This window comes from Rhododendron vialii, chromosome 13a (genome assembly GCF_030253575.1).
Source record: "Rhododendron vialii isolate Sample 1 chromosome 13a, ASM3025357v1".
Lineage (NCBI taxonomy): Eukaryota > Viridiplantae > Streptophyta > Magnoliopsida > Ericales > Ericaceae > Rhododendron > Rhododendron vialii.
The window spans coordinates 17,849,598-17,870,278 of NC_080569.1; the positions used below are offsets into that span (position 1 = coordinate 17,849,598).

The following is a 20,681-nucleotide window of genomic DNA, read 5'->3' on the forward strand; positions in this document are numbered from 1 at the left end:
TTTCCTGGACAACGTTTTTAAGCTTCATGGTATGCCAAGCTCTATTGTGTCAAATAGAGATAAAAATTTTACTAGTACCTTTTGGAGTGAATTGTTTAGACTGCAAGGTACTTCCTTAAACATGAGCACAGCCTACCATCCACAATCTGATGGCCAGACTGAGGTAGTGAATAGGTGTGTGGAAAATTACTTGAGATGCCTGACTAGTGATTGACCTACAGCCTGGACTAAATGGCTTCCTTTGGCTGAGTGGTGGTATAAAACCTTCCATATTTCTATTGGCATCACACCTTATGAGGCCTTGTAAGGTCAATCACCTACAACTTTGGTACATTATGCTCATGGGGGTACTGCAGTTGTAGCTGCTGAACATTTATTGCAAGATCGTGACACTATCCTCAAACTCCTCAAAGAACATTTGGCTATTTCCCAGCATAGGATGAAACAAATTGCAGACAAGCATAGATCGAGAGGGCTTTTGACGTAGTTGATTGGGTATTCCTTAAGCTTCAGCCTTTTAGGCAGGTGACGATGGCTTTTCATAAAAAGGCTAAGCTAGCTCCAAAATACTTTGGTCCATATCAGATTACACAAAAAGTAGGACCAGTTGCTTACAAACTGGATTTACCTCCTTCTAAGATTCATCCGGTGTTTCTTGTCGCATTGTTCAAAAAGAAGTTAGGCAATGGAGTGGTAGTTCAATCAGAGCTGCCCTTTACTGGGGAAGATGGTCAATTGCAGTTGGAACCCGTCGCTATCTTGGACAGGAAATTGGTTAATAGGAACAATCGAGCACACACTCTGGTTTTGGTTCAGTGGTCCAAATCCATTCCTGAAAATGCCACTTAGGAGACTTGGCATGACTTGCATCAACGGTTTCCTCATTTTCAACCTTGAGGACAAGGTTGTTTCTAAGGGGGTAGTAATGATAAGCGTAGGGAGACTCTGCTACTGCTGTGTTGCTGATGCATCGTGAGGTGCAACTTTAGATAACCTAGTATTAGGTTTCAAAGTGGTGGCAACATCTATTCCAAGGGCTGCTGCCTCCTTTGCAGCAGTTGTTGGGGGTTCCTCCTCCTTTGTCATGTACCCACAGAGTCCAACTGATGCTGTTCAATTCCCCGGGCAGTCCTATTGGTGATCCAGGATTCATTTCACTAAGTTGGAATGATGCTATATCCCGTTATAGATGGTTCGGAAACAAATGTATATTCTCCTTTGTTTTGGCTCCATCTCATTAGTACACAAATGTAGCCGCTTGGCTTAGATCTTCAATTTCCACAATCTTTGTTTTGTTTTGTTTTCCTCCTAAGGTATGCCCCTTGTAGCTTGTATATTCGGTTAATCTCTTTTTAATTTCAAGCTGATTTACCAAAAAAAAATAAAAATGATAAGCGTAGGGGCTTAATTATAATCGTAGCATGTATTTAGGGCTTACTGTGCAATATTGTAATTGAAGTCATGTTAGTCGGTTATTTTGTTAGGAAGATATAAGGGGGACAAGTGTATAGGAGCGGGGTATGCGAGTTGTTGCTTCTCTCTCTCTCTCTCTCTCTCTCTCTCTCTCTCTCTCTCTCTCCATTCTTCCTCTGTAATTCTTTCCCAAATCCATAATAAGAGCCGATTGTCCCAATTCATGGTTATTTTTCACTATTAAGATCTATCAGATATTTTTTTTTTTGGGTCAAACAGAAATTATGATCTGTTAGATATATGCTAACTAATCAATATGGAAAAAAGGCTAAGAATTACCTACCGAGATTAGGACTTCCGTTAACGCTAATCCTCTCTTCCTCGTTCACTCTCTCTGCGCCGCCTTCTTCTCTTATGAACGTTTCTTCTTCTTTTTTTCCTTTCGTTTATCCAAATTCTCCTACGTCTATTTCTAATTTTCCTTTGTGTCTATTTTTTTTTATTTTTGTTTTGTTTCTTTTTATTAGATATGTATCACATACACACACATGCACAACAAATGCTTTCCACGTGCACACACAGCACATGCCATCTCTTTTTTTACAACTTAAACCCAATAGTTCTAGGAAATCACATTGAGGGTCCACATAAAAATAGACTCACAATTATCCTCCCATTAAAAGAATTTCGCCGCGAAATTCACTTACCTTCTGGAAATAGATGTGGATATTGAACTCTCATACTTTCCTTAGTCTCCCAAGTTGCCACCTTAACCGCGTGACTCCTCCACAAGACTTTCACCAATGGAATAGTCTTATTGCGCAAAACTTGATCTCTGAGATCTAAAATTTCCACCGGCTGCTCTACGTAAGTTAGATCATCTTTTAGCTCTATCGGCTTGGATGTCAATACATGAGATGGGTCCGCAATATACTTTCGTAACATGGAGACATGAAACACATCATGAAGTCAACTCAACTCCGGTGGCAATGCCAAGCAATACGCGGTAGACCCAATCCCCTCAATGATCTCATACGGCCCAATATATCGTGGACTCAACTTGCCTTTCTTCTTGAACCGCATAACCCCTTTCCATGGTGACACTCGAAGAAATACCCAATCACCCATTGTGAATTCTAGATCCCTCCTTCGTTTATCTGCAAAAAATTTCTGGCAACTTTGTGCAATTTTCAAGCGATCAAGAACAACTTTAATTTTATCGACAGTGACTTGAACCAACTCTGGTTTCGACAACCACCTTTCCCCAACTTCACTCCAACATATAGGAGTTCTACACGTCCGATCATATAAAGCCTCGTAGGGTGCCATACCAATGCTAGATTGATAGCTATTACTATAAGCAAATTCCATCAACGACATATAAGCATCCCAGCTGCCTTTGAAGTCCATTACACAAGCACGCAACATATCCTCCAAAGTTTGAATAATCTGCTCAGATTGCCCATCGATCTGAGGGTGAAAAGTTGTACTAAACTTCCAAGTAGTACCCATAGCTTGTTGCAAACTCGGTCAAAATCTGTAAGTAAATATAGGATCCCGATAGCAACAATCGACACTGGAGCCCCATGCAAACGGATATTCTCATCAACAATTTGGCATACCTATCAATCGTATAAGCAATGTTAACAGGTAGAAAATGCGCGGATTTAGTCAATCGATCCATAATCACCCAAATAGAATCATAGCCTTTTTGAGAACGACGAAGTCCAGTCACAAAATCCATTGTGATATCCAAGATGAAGCTGTACTGCCACCAGCCACACTACCTACCGATGGAGAAACAACAGATGTCACAGGACAATCACGAATCTTGTGCCCAGGTTGGTTGCAATGATAACATCTCTCTTGTTGTTTTCCCTTACAATCTTGCACCACATGCCCACTCGCTTCACAACTGTAATAAGTAATTTCTTGTGTACCACTACTTGAGGAAACACTAGTTTGCTATCTAGGTTGTTGCTTCTGAGAACTCTGACCATGGTGACCACCAAATGGAACATTCCGTTGTGGCCTACCTTGCACACCCCTCAATTGAGATCCCTGAATCCGCTGTCTAGTTGATCAAGCCTCAAGTCAACCCCTCCTATATTGTGTTTGCCTTTCTTTTTTCTCATTGACGCTTTTTTCCACAATCTTTGATTTGTGTATCAAGTTAGAATATCTCTTTTCTTCATGGGTAGCAACTCCAAGTCAAATGTCAGGATCCAAACCAAATTGAAATCTTCTCTACACTTAGCATCCTCTATACGGAAGCAAACTGAGATAATTTGATAAACAACAACTGACATATTACCTTGCCTCAAACTAGGAAACTCATGCTCCATATCATATTGATACAATAGTGGGAAGTATTGCTCATTGAAGGCCGCAATAAATTCTTTCCAAGTAACTTTTTTTAGCACCGAAGGCTACAGTTCCCTAATTGTTGGTGTAGTCAGCAACCTTTTAGTAGCTTCCCACCAAAACCGAGCTTGATCTTTTATCATGAAAGGGGCAAGAATAACTTTTTGATTGTCAGAAACACTCATGACTTCAAAAATAGACTACATCCTCTTTAGCCACTACTTTGCTTCCAATGGTTCCACACCACCAGAGAATGTTGGAGGTTGAAGTTTCATAAACTGTTCATGGATTGTACTACGCAGCTGATTTGATGAGCTTGCTTGTGCACCCGTTTGAAACTCAATAAACCGTGCAAGAGCCTACATGATATCTGATTGACTTTGAGTATTAGGTTCACCTTGACCCGCTTAACCCCCTGAATCTTTCTCCTGACCATCCATAACTTTATCTGCCATTGAACTCAAGATAAGCAACAAATATCATTGCAGTTCAGTATTTATCACGCATGCAAAGATAAGCTAACCCACTCACTCAACTGACTCCATATGGTCCACTGCAAGTTCTAGACTCCAAAATGTCTAAATACCCTAATAACCATAGGCTCTGATACCAAAAATTGTTACACCCCATCCCGAAAAAGCCACAATTAATTATTTTCCAAATGGGATGGACCCACACCCTGGCCCTGTTCAAACAATAAATAAAAACACTAGCCATGTGTCCAACTCATGAAGGCTTAACTTACAAATATACGGAAAATAACTGTCATACAAGATGTGCCCACACGTATTTACAACGTAAACAAACTCCAAAAATAGGCGCATAACCAAAAGAGTAAAAAAAAAAAACTAGACTACTATATCCACAACTCTTGTCTAGACTCTGCAGTGGACCCACGTGCCGTCACGCACCTGAAAAGAAAACACTGTGGGGGTGTGAGCTATCAACATGCTCAGTGAATGCTCTTATCCATAATGAGAGAAGCAATATGATAAGTGCTTTAAAAAGAATTAAGCGACAATATTTAGCTCAACAAATAACGTCCCATCTCTGGAGACCTGTGGCAATGGGTTTTGGTGGAGGGCAGGTTGTTTTCTGGCGAGCATTAGAACTATAGATGAGAGTGTATTAGACTGGATGGAATGGGTGTGGTGTGCAGGGTTGAGCCCCCTGTCGGATGCCGTCATCTCTGGATCGAGCCTCTTCTCGGTGCCTAGTTACTCTATGGTAGCTGTTGAACCTCCCCTCGATGCTAGCTTCATAGTGGTAATTATTCAGTGATGGTTCAACGTCTCCTTATTTGACGATGACTATTTATCTTATTTCCTAGTCTGGTGGGATGTGCCAGGATATAGTTAGTTTTCTTGTCATTTCTTTTCGTTTCATTTCACTTATTGTATATCATGCCCCGTTGTGCTATCTTTCCTTACAGATGGATAGTACAATGGGGTATGATATCAACTCTCAATGCATGTTTGTTGCATTTCTTACATTATACTAGTCTCCATGCGGGTTGTGCATGGGTCATCGCACTTTTTTTTCACTCTTTTCCTTTTCTCCTCTTTTTTTTTTCTCCAGGGGTATGCCCCTTGTAGGCTGTACATTTGGTTAACCTTTTTTGATTTCAAGCTAAATTACGAAAAAAAAAACTCTTACTAATTTATAGGCTTTTGACCATGGTTGTGTCAACACCAATATACTACTCGTTACGCCACTAAGGCAATATTCATAATCATGCCACTAAGGCAATATACTTTCCACCACTAAGGCAATATTACTCGCATCGCCACTAAGGCCATATTCATAATGCCACTAAGGCTATATAGCAATTAACTTCAAGCCAAGCATGATTATGACCATTTACCATTTTTCACAAGCTATACACATTACCATAGTCTTTTGTAAAAAACAGATATTTAGTTTATGTTTTGCTACTCATATTTAGTTTAGTGGATACCTCTAACCGATCTTCATATCATAACCTGAGGTGTAACGAAGCTAAGCTAAATATCAAGTTTGTTTTTAGTTATTGTAGTTGCTATAGTTGTTAGCTTTAGTTGATTGCATTGCTGAGCTGAGGTGGTGGCATAACCCCTCGCATATCATGTTGTTGAGAATGAGGTGGCGGTATTGCCCCTCTAGTCTGGTAGGTAATTAGCTATTTAGTATAATTGTTTTGTGTATGCCTGTGTACCAAAGCCCTATTTAAAATCGGCTTCATCAATCTTCTTCTCCGCCTAAAATCCGGAGTATTACTCGGGCATATCCAGCACATTCTCTGCCATCATCAACGCAAAGGCTCAATGGCCGAAGAAGCTGCAGTCCATACTTTGTGGGAGTATCTTAATCCAGAACGGGCTCCTCTAGTATCGCCAATAGTTATTCCGACTCCGACTGCTGGGAATACCTTTGATTTCAAAGCTGAGTATCTCCGGGTGGTTCTAGAATTTTGGGGGCAAGAGTTGGAGGATCCGTATTCTCATATCCGTGAATTTGAGACTATTCTACACTCCTTTGTTACAGTTCAGGGTCAACTCGATCAGGTTCGCCTCAAACTTTTTCTGTTCACTCTAAAGGACAAGGCAAAGCAATGGTTTAATTCTCTCAAGCCTCAATCACTGCACAATTGGGGAGAGGTTCAAGATGCCTTCACAACCAAGTTCTTTCCGGCCAACCGAACAAAATTGCTTATGGATCAGATTCAGAACTTCAAGCAAAGGGATGGAGAGACTTTTCACAAATATTGGGAATGGTATAAAGACTTGCTTATGGCGGTTCCACATCATAATTTCCCTATGTATTTAAGGATCAATTACTTCTACATGGGGTGTTCTCAAGAAAGTAAACAACTTCTAGACACTATGGGTGGAGGTGACTTTATGGGGAAAGCACCTGAAGATGCATGGGATTATTTCGAGTCGTTAGCAGAAAAAAAACCCAAACATGGCAGTTTGCAGATCCTGGAGAGAGGGCAATGTTCAATCAAGGTCCTCCCTGTTCAGGAAAATTCTCTATTGTTGAACATAGTGCTTTTGAAACTCGCTTGGAGGAAATCACTCGGTAGCTTGATAAGCTAGAATTGAATTGATTGCTGTCCTACGGCTACAAGCTGCTGTTATGTTCTATTGTTGCTTCTTCTACTGCTGTAATGGTAGCAGTTAACCGCTGATCTATTTTGTTTGGCTGCTAGGCTACTAAACTGTCTGTTCTGTAATTATGGCTCCGGATCTGTTCGTTTGTTGCTGTCCATAATGCTTCTAAGACTTCTCCCCTGTTGTGCCATTCGGAGGTTCAAGTAGTGCTGCTAGGTTCAATTAGGTCAGTCCTGTAAAGTATTATTTGCTTCTCTGTTTTGGTTGTGTTCAGTTGTCTAGTATTGCACTAAGTGTAATCTTTTGCCATCTGTTTCATATCCCTCTTCTAGATGGATGGGAAACAGATGTTCGATCTACTTCTAGTCCTGTGTATTCAGTTGGCATAGGCTTTCTATCCTTTTGTTTGTTTTATTTTGTTTTCCTCCTGGGATATGCCCCTTGTAGACTGTATATTCGGTTAGCCTCATTTTATTTTTCAAGCTAATTTACCTAAAAAAGAAGAAGCTAGAATTGAAGAGTACTCAATCTCAGGAGGTGAAAGTAATTCACATAGAGCAAGAGTGATGAAAAGAAGGGTTGAGAGCTTCTTTCTCTACTTTAGAGAGAGAATGCACTCCCTTTCAAACCCTAACAATTTTCCCACTGATTTTGAGGTATCTTCAGCTCTCATCGGATTCCAAACTATATTCACGGAGTGGATCTAAGCTCCATTCGGAGCTTTCCATTTACTGTGCCAGCATCATCATCTATCACCACTTATAGGTGGTATATATCCCATCATCGGACTCACGATGGCCAGCACTTGAGGTGGGTCTAACTGGCTGTTGTTCCTATGGCCGACTCAACCTCGCCGGAAGTCCTAGCCACTGAGTCTAGGGCGGAGATCTCTGATCTCAGATTCAAATCTCTGATCTTTGTTGAATATTCAAAACATTGTTCCTATTCAACTGTCTATCAACTGTAGTCTTGTGGGCATTTAAAGGTATAATTCCAAGTTTTATTTTTTGAATCAACTTCTTCAGATGTTGTTGCAAAATCATTAGGTGTGGAGTTATACTTATCAACATGGATTCTTGTAATCTACCCCATAAATACATGGATTTTTGTATTTACTGGAAAAAAAAAACAACAAATGGATTCCTGCTAATTGTGGGTTTCTGCTGCTGCTAAACAATGGATGTTAAGCCATAGAGTGGGAAACCTTGTTCTTGGCTATTGCTTTACCATTGTGGGTCAATACTAACCATCTCAACATTATTTCTCTCGTCTCATGGCGATGGGAAGAACTGCTGGAGTGGGTTTTGATTTCGTGTAGTCCGATTTTCTGAAGGCTAACCTATTTTGGACCCTGGTTTCCGATTTCACATTTGGAAAAGAGGAAGAGCGTGAGGTTCATGTACTCAAGGAGAGTGGGCAACTCAATACCAGTGTTGGAAAACCATGTCTCGGTTTTGTTTCAAACTGGGTCAAATCTTGTGGACCACAACTGTTGTTTCCCTTTACCACTGCACTTGTGCTGTGCACACTTGGTCTGGGGAATTACACTTGGATGATATAATGAATTACATGTTAAATTGCGGGCTGCTCAAAACTGGGATTATGCCCAACTTTGGAGCACATCTTCAAAACCCTTGATTTCTTTATTGTTCTGGGCCTGATTGTTCTATGCGTGGTATGAGTGTAGCTGTGACTGTTCTTATTAGATGGGTGGTAATTCGCTTGTTGAGCAGAGCAGTTTATAGTTCCCAGCAGTTTGTGTGGCCTCATTGATTCGGTGGCAGAATGTTGGCTCCTTCTGTCTGACTTCTAGTTTTTGGTGAGCCTTTGGTAATTGATTGATGTTGTGTGGTTCGTGTCGATTAGGCATTCATGCGGGGTTTGGGAGTGCCCAAGTTTTGGATGCATCTACCTCTTTATCGCCTCCTCGAGGTCGAGATCCTCTACAGTAGTCGGTTCTATAGAAGTGAGTGCCGCGTTGGAAATCGTTGGGTTCAATTGGAGTACTAAAATCTTGGTCTACTTATCCCTTCTCTGGAAGGCTAACGGTGTTGGGTTTTGGTTGAGGGAGCAGGTTGTTTTCTAGAAAGCCTTAGGACTTGGATGAGGGAGTATTAGGCCAGATGGAATGGGCGTGCTGTGCAGGGTGGGGCTCCCTGTTGGATGTTGACATCTCTTGTTCGAGCCTCTTCTTGGTGCCTTGTTCCTCTGTAGTAGCTGTTCAACCTTCTCTTGATGTCGATTTGCTATGCTGCAGCTAGTCCTCTGGGATGGTTATCATTTGGTCATTTCTGACCGTGATTATTTATTTTATTTCCTAGCTTGGCGGGATGTGCCAGGTAGTAGTTAGCTTTCAAGATATTCTACTCGTACCACTACATATCATACCCTGTTGTGCTATCCTTTCGCTTAGATGGATGGTGCAATGGGGGTATGATCTTAACACAGATGTCATTTTTGTTATCTTACTTAATCTACCCTACTCTCCATGCGGGTTGTGCATGAAATATCGCACTTTTTTCAATCTTTTTTCTTTTTTACCTTCTTTTCCTCTTGGGGTATGCCCCTTGTAGACTGTACATTCGGTTAATCTTTTTTAATTTCAAGCTAATTTACCCAAAATAAAAAGAGGAGGTGAAAGTGATACGTCAAGTGGAGGAAGTTTGTGTCATATGTGAAATGGTGGGACATTCTAATGAGGCTTGCCCTAATATCCCCGCTCTAAAGAATGTGATCCATTAATTGCATCGGAGGAAGTGCATGCGGTCCAATGTTTTGACCCCTTCTCTCAATCATACAATCCGGGGACAAGACAACATCCGGCCTTCCAATGGAATCAATCGAATGATGCGGGCTCTTCTCAAGTTCCACCTCCCGATCCTCAATTACCTTTGAAGCAACCTCAAAATGCTTTTCGTTTCCCTTAAGCGCAAGGTTCGCCAGGTTTTGTTCCGTCCGGGCCGTTCCCACATCCGAACCAATTTCAGAAACAACCCCCGAAACGTTCGTTTGAGGATCAATTCAACGCTTTCTTGCAAGGTCAAACAATTATCAATGAACAACAAACTCAAATGATGGGTGACATTAGGAAGTAATTGGGCAAATCGACAACTACAGTGGGTATGTTACAGCAAGAGAAGGGGGAGTTCCCAACGCAACCTCAACCTAATCCGCAAACCACTTCCAACCTGCCTAACGCGCTTTCTCAAGGTCTTCACTTTGCTAGCTCTTCGGTGACTTTCCCTAAGCAAGCAAAGGCTATAAATCTCTTTGAAGTGGAAAGACGGTGGATAATCAAGTGGTGATGCCTCCGGAACCTGTCTTATTGTCCTCTCCTATCGATTGTTCAATTCTAACATCAACCCTTGGGGAATCTCCCAAGGAGGCAGGCAAGGAGGCTTTAAAAGGAAAGGAAAAGGGAAAGGAGAAGGAGAGTGTACCGGATCCTCAATTATTCTGATACTGGCACCATACCCTAATCGCTTGAAGGCCTTGGCAAAACCAAATTTCAATGCGGAGTTGTGTGAATTATTCAAGCAAGTTAAGATCAACGTTCCTCTCATGGATGCAGTCAAGCAAATTCCCTCGTATGCAAAGTTTCTTAAGGATTTGTGCACTCGGAAACGTAAGCTCAATGTTCAAAAGAAGATATTCCTTACCGAGTGTAGAAACCCCAATTTGGCCTAACAACTATTTCAAGTCCCACCTTGGGGACCATCCCGATGATGAATGGATACAGTGATTGTTGATTGACTTCTCGTGTACCTTAGGACTTATGGTGAGAACTTCTAGCCACTTAGAGGACCCAATACAGAGCCAAATAGCCTTTCAGACAAAAATACAGTATTCTAGGAAAATCTATCTTTCGGCTGTAACATCGATCTCACGACCTCAACATCATTTCTTCACCTGTGAAGCCTATTGCTTGAAAATATCCCCGAGAGATCAATCACTCGGCCGCCAGGTCTATCCCTCGGCCGCAAAATCAATTCCTCGACCGCCAAATCCTTTAACTGGCTGCCAAATCATCTATTTTTCCAGATTTTGGAACGTTCTGTCAGTCGTTTGATCCGTTCACAAAACCCTAACAGCCAAATCCCGATGCGTTGAGGCTACGCAAGGAGATTGCCATGAGGAGTTTGTGTTGCCTTATAATTCCAATTCAATCGATCGATTTGATTGGTTGAGGTGTGTCATCCCTATGCCTATATAAAGGGGCCTTTAGGTTCCGAAATTATATAGAGAATACACCCTCTCTAGCCATAAAATTCTGCTATTATACTCATAACTCCCCACTACAAAAGCCCTAACCTGCCGAAGGCAGCCGCTAATCCGACGATCAAACCCCGAAGTTTAAACTCTAGACCTAGGTTTTAGAGAAGCAAAATCAGTCAATCACACTCAATCCGAAGCAATCAAGCAACTGAGGGATCAAGGTGGTGAGGCCCAGGGGCCTATGATTTGATCTCTTTTACGTTTTTGTACTATAATCATAGCATTTTGATCTTTTGTTAGTCGTAAAGTCTGGTGTGAGGAAGAACATCAACTGAATCTTCGATCCATCGGCCGGTATATCAAACCAGGAGGATCTCTCGGCTGTGACATCTATTCACCGGCAGCGAGATCCATTTCCTAGGGATAGTTTGTTTCATTTTGCTTATTCTGATGCATATTTCAATTGCTGTCTTGGCTCACCATTAATTGTTTAAAGGCTAATAAATAGCCTATGTGTTAGAATTAAACAAAGCATGAATTAATCATATGTCGAACAACTATGGGCCAGTCTCACGACTGGGCAGAGAGGGGTGCCTAACACCTTCCCCTTACTGTAGCTTTCGCTCCCGTACCCGAAATCTCTAGCTGTTTTTCCTAGTTTTTTATAAATTAGGTGCGCGACTCTGTTTTAATGATAACCGCTATCATGTGGCGCTGTTCCGAGCCATGGGAATATCCACGATCTTGGTTTATGAAGCAAACAACCAAAGAAACAAGCGTGATCAATTTGTATGGCAATGCCCTGCTTTTGGGAGATGTCTACAGTTTTTGGCGACTCTGCTGAGGAATTGAGAGCCACAACCAAAAAGTTCGACATAGGACTAATACATACTTTATTTGATTCATTTATCATTGCATTGAGCAGGCAACCTCATCAAGTTCACCTAATATCCCGACATGACACGGGCTATATTAGGGGTTCCAGCAAACTCCACAGTCACTTGTAACTAGTAGTATATCAAAAAAGAAACCACCCAATCACCGCCTATGATGGGCTGGCGAAAGGACTAGTGCCCTTTGACAATGGAGCACCCTTGAGACTATCCAAACCTTACATGTGGTAGAGAGCCATAGAACCTATCAAAATAAGGCAAGAACCCGCAGGTTAAGATTTTTCCTGCATTTTACTTTGAAGTTCTTCCTCACACCCTGTGTAAACTGCTGTTGTAACATCTTTTTCTATGCAGAAGGGTTGGGATTTTTAGCCCAAATCCTAACTCTATACGGCTAAGTACTTACTTACAAGTATTTTACTTTAAAGCAGGCATGATAGGTAGACTAAATAAGCAACTTTAGCCAGTTTTATACTCTTACAACACCCGAAGTCACTCCAAACAGAGGTCTTTACAGCCATCCCGACTGTCATCCTCTCCTGTCAAAACACCTCCACCGCAATGGTCCCAATCACTTCTTGGGACTTCGCGGTCATCTTCTCAACAAATCCGATCATCTACCAACCCTCAAGCTTCACCAAGCTATCCTCCCATTTAAAAAATGGCAGACAATGACGCCACTATAGCTAAACTTCGAGCTCAAATCACTTATCTATTAGCCGAAAAAGCAGCAAGAGATGCTGAAGACAAGGAAGAAGCAGAGAATCCTCATGAAGTGGTATTAGCAGAAAATCCTGAATTAGTCAAGCAAGTCAAGCAAATCAAACATGCCTTGGCCCCTTCCCAGGGGGACCAAATTCTGGACTTTGAAAGGCTTTGCCTTTTCCCAGATTCTCAACTGCCTGAGAAGTTCAAGATGCCAAACATCGAAAAGTTCAATGGAACTGGTAATCCTACCAACCATGTCCGCCATGTCATTAACACTCAATTGTTTCAAAGGACTCTCACTGGAAGCGCTCTCGATTGGTTTCTCACTTTGGATTTTGTGCATTATCAAACCTGGCCGCAAATTGCCAATGCTTTTGTTAAGCAGTATGCATACAATGTCTAAATTAAGTTAACCACCCGAGATTTGGAGATGACCAAGCAAGAGTCAAGCGAGGACTTTGCTACCTTTGTGGCTAGATGGAGAGAAAAGGCCGCCAACATGAAGAACCATCCCTCTGAGGAAGATCAAGTGAGAATAGTTGTCAAAAACCTACAACCCAAGTATCGCAGGCATATCTACACTCAAGCCATCACTCACTTCAAACGCCTGCATGCTACTGGGCTACAGATTGAAGAAGGAATCAAGCTGGGGCTCATTGGAAAAGAAGAAACTCCTCCACCCAAGAAAACCTTCCCAACCTGTACATCTCATGCCTCTATCAACACCCTTAACTCAACCTTACCACAAGACCCTTTCCAAGCTAGTTCATCTCGAAACTCAAATTGCCCCCGCTGCAACTTTGACCCTCTTTATATGACCTCATCCTAAGCCTTAGCCATTCTGAGCCGTCCAGGACATCTAAAGCCCTTGAACAATCCACCTCCTCAGCCACCCTATGGCCCAAACTATGATGCCAACAAACAGTGCGCTTACCATCAACACCCTTGGCACGAAGAATTAGTGTATGACCCAAAAAAAATAGTAAAGATGGCAATTTGGGGCGATCTGTTCTCTGTACTCTCTCGTCTGCTAACCAAAAGGTGGTCACATGGCTGACGGTACGATCCCATTTGCTGATGGCTTGGCCTTCAAAGCGCTAGACTCCAATAAGCTTCGGCGAAAACAATACATCCAAGATCAATCGACATCTTCTCAGTCTCATCTACTTCAATCGGACGTGGAAGCCCTAAGGTCGAACATCACCATTGATTTCAATCTTGGAACTGTTCCTAGGGGTGCTGCTCCTTCACCGTCAGCAGCTGATTTTGGGGATTTCAGTCCAAAATCGTTAAAGAAAATGAGCCCTTCTCAGAAACTTCAACAAGTCTTCGAAGAAGCTCTTCAGAAGGAAGCGGAGGAGCGAGCGGCTCGACTAATTGACACTTGTGAACAAGATCAGGTACGGAGTCCTAAAACTAAAACTACGATCCTGTTTAACGCTAGAGGTACTCCATATGTGGAAGGGGATCCTAATATGGGGTATAAAATAGAGGACACCAGACCGGTATATCAGTCGGGTTTCTGGTTCTTCTCCTAACAAACTTGAGTCGAAGCCTCCACTCAGTTCTTCAACTCACAATCCTTCTGAAAGTCTGCCTCAGGAAAATACCACAGAAACCACATTCAATAATCACTCTCATGCTACCCAAATTCAATCGAACCATTTAACATCTCAGCAACAACAAGATGTTCACAAGAATTCCACCAACCCACAACAGTTCATTCACAAATCCAGGCCGGGACAGAATCAGCATGAACCCAAACCTAGAAATTGGGCTTCTCTCCTCCAATCACAGAGCCCCTCTATGGATTTTAAATTGGACTATTTTCCTGATTTACAGAGAGGAAAAAAAGCTCTGGTTGAAAGTATTTGATTGGGCATTTCCTTGATGGTCAAATGCCTTACCCCCTTTTGGTCTCCACTGCTCAGAACCAGTGGAAAGATCTTTTTGTGGCTGTCAAACCTTTTGTAGCTGGGTTCTACTTGTTTGAATTCAGAGATGAACAAGCTAAAATGCAAATGCTAGAAGGAGAACCGTATTTCTTCTCCCAAAAGTATCTTGTCCTTAAGGACTGGCATAGGATGATGAAACCTGCTCAAGATCAACCCTCCAAAATACCAGCTTGGGTTAAGTTGCACGATCTTCCTTTTGAGCTTTGGAATCAGGAGTGCCTGAGTCAGGTGGCAAGTACAATTGGGAAGCCACTTCATGTTGATCATGCCACAGCCAAGAATGCTAAGCAGCTTGGCCTTCCCCATACTAAATCCACCAAGGCTAGAATTTGTATTGAGGTGAGTGCTAAGCAAGCTCTCCCGGATGAGGTCACAGTCATTGTTGTTGGAGAATCTGTAGTTGTTCCAGTAGAATACGAAGTACTGCCTCATGAATGTGACATTTGTCATGTCTTTGGCCATCACACAATAAAATGTGCTAGCAAACCATCCACATCTCCAATCCCTCCACAACCTTCAGTTCAAGCACTGACTGTGACTTCTGTTGCGAAAGAAAATCATAGAGTTGACTATGATCACCCCAAAGAATCCAGTAGTTCACCACCGGACACTCACTCCTTTAGGGAAGAGCTTAGTGATTCCGAAGATAAGCTTCTAAAAAAAATAGAAGGGGTAGTGAGTAGCAATCAAGAGGAAGTGGTATTGAATCAAAGTGTCAAGACAGCAACCTCTCTGGCTAAAGTTCAATCTGAGCTCAAGTCCTCACTAGCCACTGACCCACCTGATCAGTTAGATCCTGGAGTCAGCAAGGTAGCTGCTAATCTGGTTTCCAAGGGAAGCGCTGGCTTCAACAAGGTCCTCTCCAAGTCTGCTAAGAAGCGTTTGAAGAAGCAAGCGAAGGAGAAGTCAATCAGTACCTTCAGCAATAGAAGGAATTTAATCATTCTTTAAATTAGGAATAATTGATATCCTTTTGGTATCCTTTTGATTAAATGCAGTACTTCTTCTTTCAATCTCTGCATCTTTTGCTTCTGTTTGATAATGTTTTGTATGTCTTTACAAACTTTCAATCTAGGTTTTTGGAACATTCGTGGTTTGAATGACCCCATTAAACAGAAGGGAAATTTTTAAAAATGGTCCCTCTAGTTTGCACGAGTTCTCATTTTCGTCCCTCTACTATTAATTGTATCAATTTTAACCCTATAGTTTTCATTCCATCTCAATTTCGTCCTTCTCCCTGACGCCGTCCATGAAACAAATGGAATTGAAGGGCAAAATTGTCATTTTCTCTCACAGAGGGACCAAATTGAAATTTTATGCAAACCAGAGGGATTATTTTTAAAATTTTACCTTTTACTTTCATTTTTTGCAAATAAAATAAAAAAGACCATAAGTAATGTATTTGACAACTGAATTATTTTTTATTGGGTAATCAAACTATATTGAAAATTTTATATTTCATTACACATTACAAAAATATTAGAAAATGTACAAATCAACCCCTTAGCTAATGTCTTTGTATAATGTTCTTATAATGTTCTTATTTTTTCACCCAACAAAAAAAATGTTTAAAATCCGTGTTTATTTGTTATATGAGTGATCTTATGAGTAAGTCCCAAAATAAATACACTTATACCCATATTTTAATGTATTTGATCTCTTAATATTTAATAGTGTTTCATTGCTTAATTAAACACAATTACAAGATTTCTAAATACTACTGAACAACTTTTTCTTTTTAATCATGTGACAAAAAAAATAACGATAGTGAAAATTCAATTGAAAAAAAAAATACAAGACCAAGACAATTAACATAAGGGTTGTTTTTCGAATTTTCTCATATTTTTTGTGATGTATATAATAAAAACTTTACAAAATTTCAACATATTTTTTATTATTCAATATAAAATGAGATGAGAAATATATTATATATGATGTATTTTAAATTTATTTACAAAAACAAAAGTAAAAAACAAAATTATAGAAATAGTCCCTCTAGTTTGCATAAAATCTCAATTTAGTCCCTCTGTGAGGAGAAATGACAATTTTGTCCTCCAATTCCGTTTGTTTCATTAACGCCGTAAGTGGGAGGGACAAAATTGAGACAGAATGCAAATTATAGGACTAAAAGTAACACAATTGATACTAGAGGGACGAAAATGAAAATTCATGCAAACTAAAGGGACCATTTATAAAAATTTCCCTAAACAGAAAGAAGTTAAATCCTTTGTGAGCTCTAATAAACTTAATCTAGTTGGCTTTATTAAGCATAAAATTAAGGCAATTTGGGCCGATAGAATCACTCAATACATTTGTCCTGATTGGAGTTTTGTGAATAATTACTCCCAGTCGGCTTTAGGGAGGATTTTCGTGGGTTGGGACCCTGGTGTATTCTCTCTTACCGTGTTAGGTCAGTTTGACCAATGCATTCACTGTGAGGTTCAACTCAAAGATGGGAGTGCTCTCTTTATGGTCACTATGGTCTATGGGGCAAATTCTAATTTGGATCGTAGGTCTCTATGGCATTGTCTAACTCAGTTCAGGACCTCTTCACCTTGGGTGGTCCTGGGTGACTTTAATGCTATTAGACATCCTAGGGAGAAAGTTGGGGGTATTCCTAGTGGTCACCACACATGGATGTCATAAATCACTGTTTGTTTGCCTCTGAACTTGATGATCTTAGGTTCACCAGGTGCTTATTCACTTGGTCAAATAAATAGGTCCCTCCTCAGTTTGTGGCCTCTAAACTTGATAGAGTGTTAGTGAATGAGCCATGGTTGAAAATATTTACTCAATCATCCATTCATTTTTTGGTTCCTGGTATCTCGGACCATTCTCCTGCTATGGTATATGTTCAACCTAATCCAAGGAAGTCAGTTAAGCCTTTCAGGTTTTTTTGACTTCCTTGCCGATCATCCATAATTCCTTGCGATTGTTTAGAGGGTTTGGAGGTCAATTGTTATTGGTAATCCCATGTTCTGTGTGTGTGTGAAACTCAAACATCTTCAACATGAGCTGAAGCAGCTTAATAAAGCTGAATTCAATGGCATCTCTGAGAGGGTGTGTGCCATTAGGCAGGACTTAGAAAACATTCAAGCTATTATAGGATCTCATCCTAATAATAGTTCTGCCATAGCACAAGAGAGGGTGATACACAGGCAATATATCACTTTGCTTAGGGCTGAGGAAAGTCTAGCCAAACAAAAGTCACGAATACAATGGTTGAAACTTGGAGATCAATATGCACTTCCTATTTCTTTAAAGCTGTAAGTAATAGGAATAGAAGCAAAATAACAAGTTTAGTGCTTAATGACGGCTCTATCACTCATGATCTTCAGGTTATCAAGGTAGAGTTTGTTAACTTTTACACAACTTTATTTGGTACTCCCCACCCCACCCCACACCTCATTTGGGACCAAATAGAGTTGGACAATTAATCAGAAACAAACTTAGTCTTGAACGAAGTCATCATATGGTCTCTCCTGTCTCAGATTTGGAGATCAAAGAGACCTTCTAGTCCCTTAATCCCGCTAAGGCCCCGGGCCCTGATGGGTACAATGCAGGGTTTTTTAGGAAAGCTTGGCCTGTCATCGGGAATGAGGTCACTTTAGCTGTCCAGAATTTCTTTAGGTCTGGACAATTGCTCACCAAAGCTAACTCCACCATTGTAGCACTTGTCCCTAAGGTCCAAAACCTTTCCAAGGTGGGGGACTTTAGGCCCATATCATGCTGCAATACCATTTACAAATGCATCTCTAGGATTTTAGCCAAGAGATTGCAATCTGTTCTTTCTCTACTCATAGATCCTGTCCAATCAGGCTTTGTGAAAGGTAGGAGAATAGCAAATAACATATTCCTCACTCAAGAACTCATGAGAGGTTACCACAAGTCGTCTCCTTCTCCTAGGTGTGCCATGAAAGTTGACATAATGAAAACTTATGATCAAGTTAGGTGGGAGTTTCTATGGGATGTTCTTTTTGCAATGAACTTTCATCCTACCATGATCAAACAGCTTTAAGCATGTGTAACCATTGCAAATTACTCACTTTGTATCAATGGAGAAGTGACTGGTAACATTAAAGGTAGGAAGGGTCTGAGGCAGGGGGATCCTCTGTCGTCATATCTCTTTGTTATTGTGATGGAAGTTTTAACAACCTTGCTTAAGGAGAAATCTCATCTCCCTGATTTTCACTTCCATTGGAGATGTAAAGATAATCAGTTGATTAATCTTTGCTTTGCTGATGATCTAATGATATTTTGCAAAGGGGAGCTTCCATCTATCAAACACATCCGGAATGCATTGGGTGAGTTTGAGGATCTTTCTGGTCTCTCCCCTAGCCCAGGGAAGATTAGTGTATTCTTTTCTGGTGTTGGTGTGAGGGTTAAGGAAACTATCTTGCAAGAACTTGGATTCCAGGAAGGTTCTCTCCCTGTGAGATATCTGGGGGTCCCATTACTATCTACTAAACTCAAGGTTGTTGATTGTTAGAGATTGGTAGATAGTATCAATGCCAAAATTAAATGTTGGACTAATAGGGACCTTACTTATGCTGGGAGAGTGCAGCTTATAAAGAACATTGTGTTCTCAATGCAAAAATTTTGGTCTTCCCTATTCATATTAACAAAAAAGGTCATTAAGGAAGTTGAGTCTATCCTTAGGGCCTTTTTGTGGTTTGGCCCTGACCTTAAAAGAACTGGGGCTAAGGTTGGGGGTCTTGGTTTCAAATCTATGGCGATTTGGAATAAGGCTGCAGTTGCTAAACATATATGGTTTTTGATTTCTGGGGGCGAGCAATCAATGTGGTGTCAATGGGTTAAATCCTATTTATTAAAGGGAAGGAACTTTTGGAGTCTTAGGATGCCAAGTGATCCCTCTTGGGTTTGGAGGAAGTTGCTTAATTTGAGAAACTTAGTTCAACCCTTCATACTTCATATTATTGGTAATGGGGATATCACATCCCTGTGGCATGACCAATGGCATCCTTTAGGCCCATTGTTGAACAAGTTTGGTTCCAGAATTGTGTGTGATTCTGGCCTTCTCATGAATGCCAAAGTGTCCCACATAATTCTCAATTCCGCCTGGGCATTCCCGGTCACACAAACTTGGGAATTGAATGAAGTCAGACGTCAGCTTCCCCCATTGAGGGATGCGAGGGACCAAATTAGATGGACTCTTAACTCAAATGGACAATTTAGCATTGCCTCTCTTTGGGAGGAATTAAGGCAGCCATTTCCCAAAGTAACTTGGCATAAAAATGTTTGGTTTTCTGGCCATATCCCAAAATGCAGCTTCATTGCTTGGATTGCCATCCAAGGTAGGCATTCCACTGAGGATCGACTTGTTCTTTTTAGGCTTAAATCCTCTTCTCAATGCAGCCTCTGCCCTGGCAGGGAAAGCCATGACCATTTGTTCTTTAATTGTGTATTCTCCAACAAGTTTAGAATGCTATTTTAGCAAGAATTGATGAGAGGTGGTCCCCCAGTCTTGGGCAGCTTGGATCTCTCACCTCTCCACTTTTAAGGGAAAATTCCTTAAGAGTGTTGTTATCATATTGATATTCACTGTTACAGTGTATCACATTTGGATTGAGAGGAATATGAGGAAGTTTCAAGCTACTGCTACCACCTGGGAAGTAATAGTTCACAAAATCTATAACATGGTAAAAGGTAGACTTCTGTCCCTGCCCAAATTGTCCATAGGCTCTCATGATTCCAGATTTATTAGAGAATGGGGTATAACTATGGATTAATCTTATATGTTGCATGTGTTTTCTTGATTTGGAGTTGCATTTGTTTTCCAAAGCCTATCTTTTTGGCAGGATGTGGATAGCAGCTATTTGGTGCCACACTGATAGTACTTCTATTTTGTTTTCTGATTTGGAACCTTGTTTTCTTCAGCTTTTGGTTGGTTGAGTGTTCCAGCATATGTTTGTACCTGTAAGTTGAGTGTTTGAGCTCCTTCCTTTGAGAGGAGGTAATATTTAATGGGAGGCATTTTGTGAGGGAGAGTGGCGGGTGTTGAAGTTTCCCCTTTTGTTTAT

At 41.0% G+C, this 20,681-nt stretch overlaps 2 protein-coding genes across 2 annotated transcripts; one reads left to right on the forward strand and one right to left on the reverse strand.

Moving 5' to 3' along the window:
- Nucleotides 1-531: 531 nt before the first annotated feature.
- LOC131313936 (uncharacterized) lies at nucleotides 532-849 on the forward strand. Its single transcript, XM_058342431.1, has one exon. It carries the CDS (start codon nucleotides 532-534, stop codon nucleotides 847-849), a length of 318 nt encoding a protein of 105 aa, XP_058198414.1.
- A 1,533-nt stretch (nucleotides 850-2,382) lies between these two features.
- Nucleotides 2,383-3,157, reverse strand: LOC131313937 (uncharacterized). Its single transcript, XM_058342432.1, has 3 exons — nucleotides 3,104-3,157; nucleotides 2,922-3,035; nucleotides 2,383-2,862 (listed from the first exon to the last, which is right to left on the reverse strand). Exons 1-3 carry the CDS (start codon nucleotides 3,155-3,157, stop codon nucleotides 2,383-2,385), a joined length of 648 nt encoding a protein of 215 aa, XP_058198415.1.
- Between the last annotated feature and the right edge of the window lie 17,524 nt (nucleotides 3,158-20,681).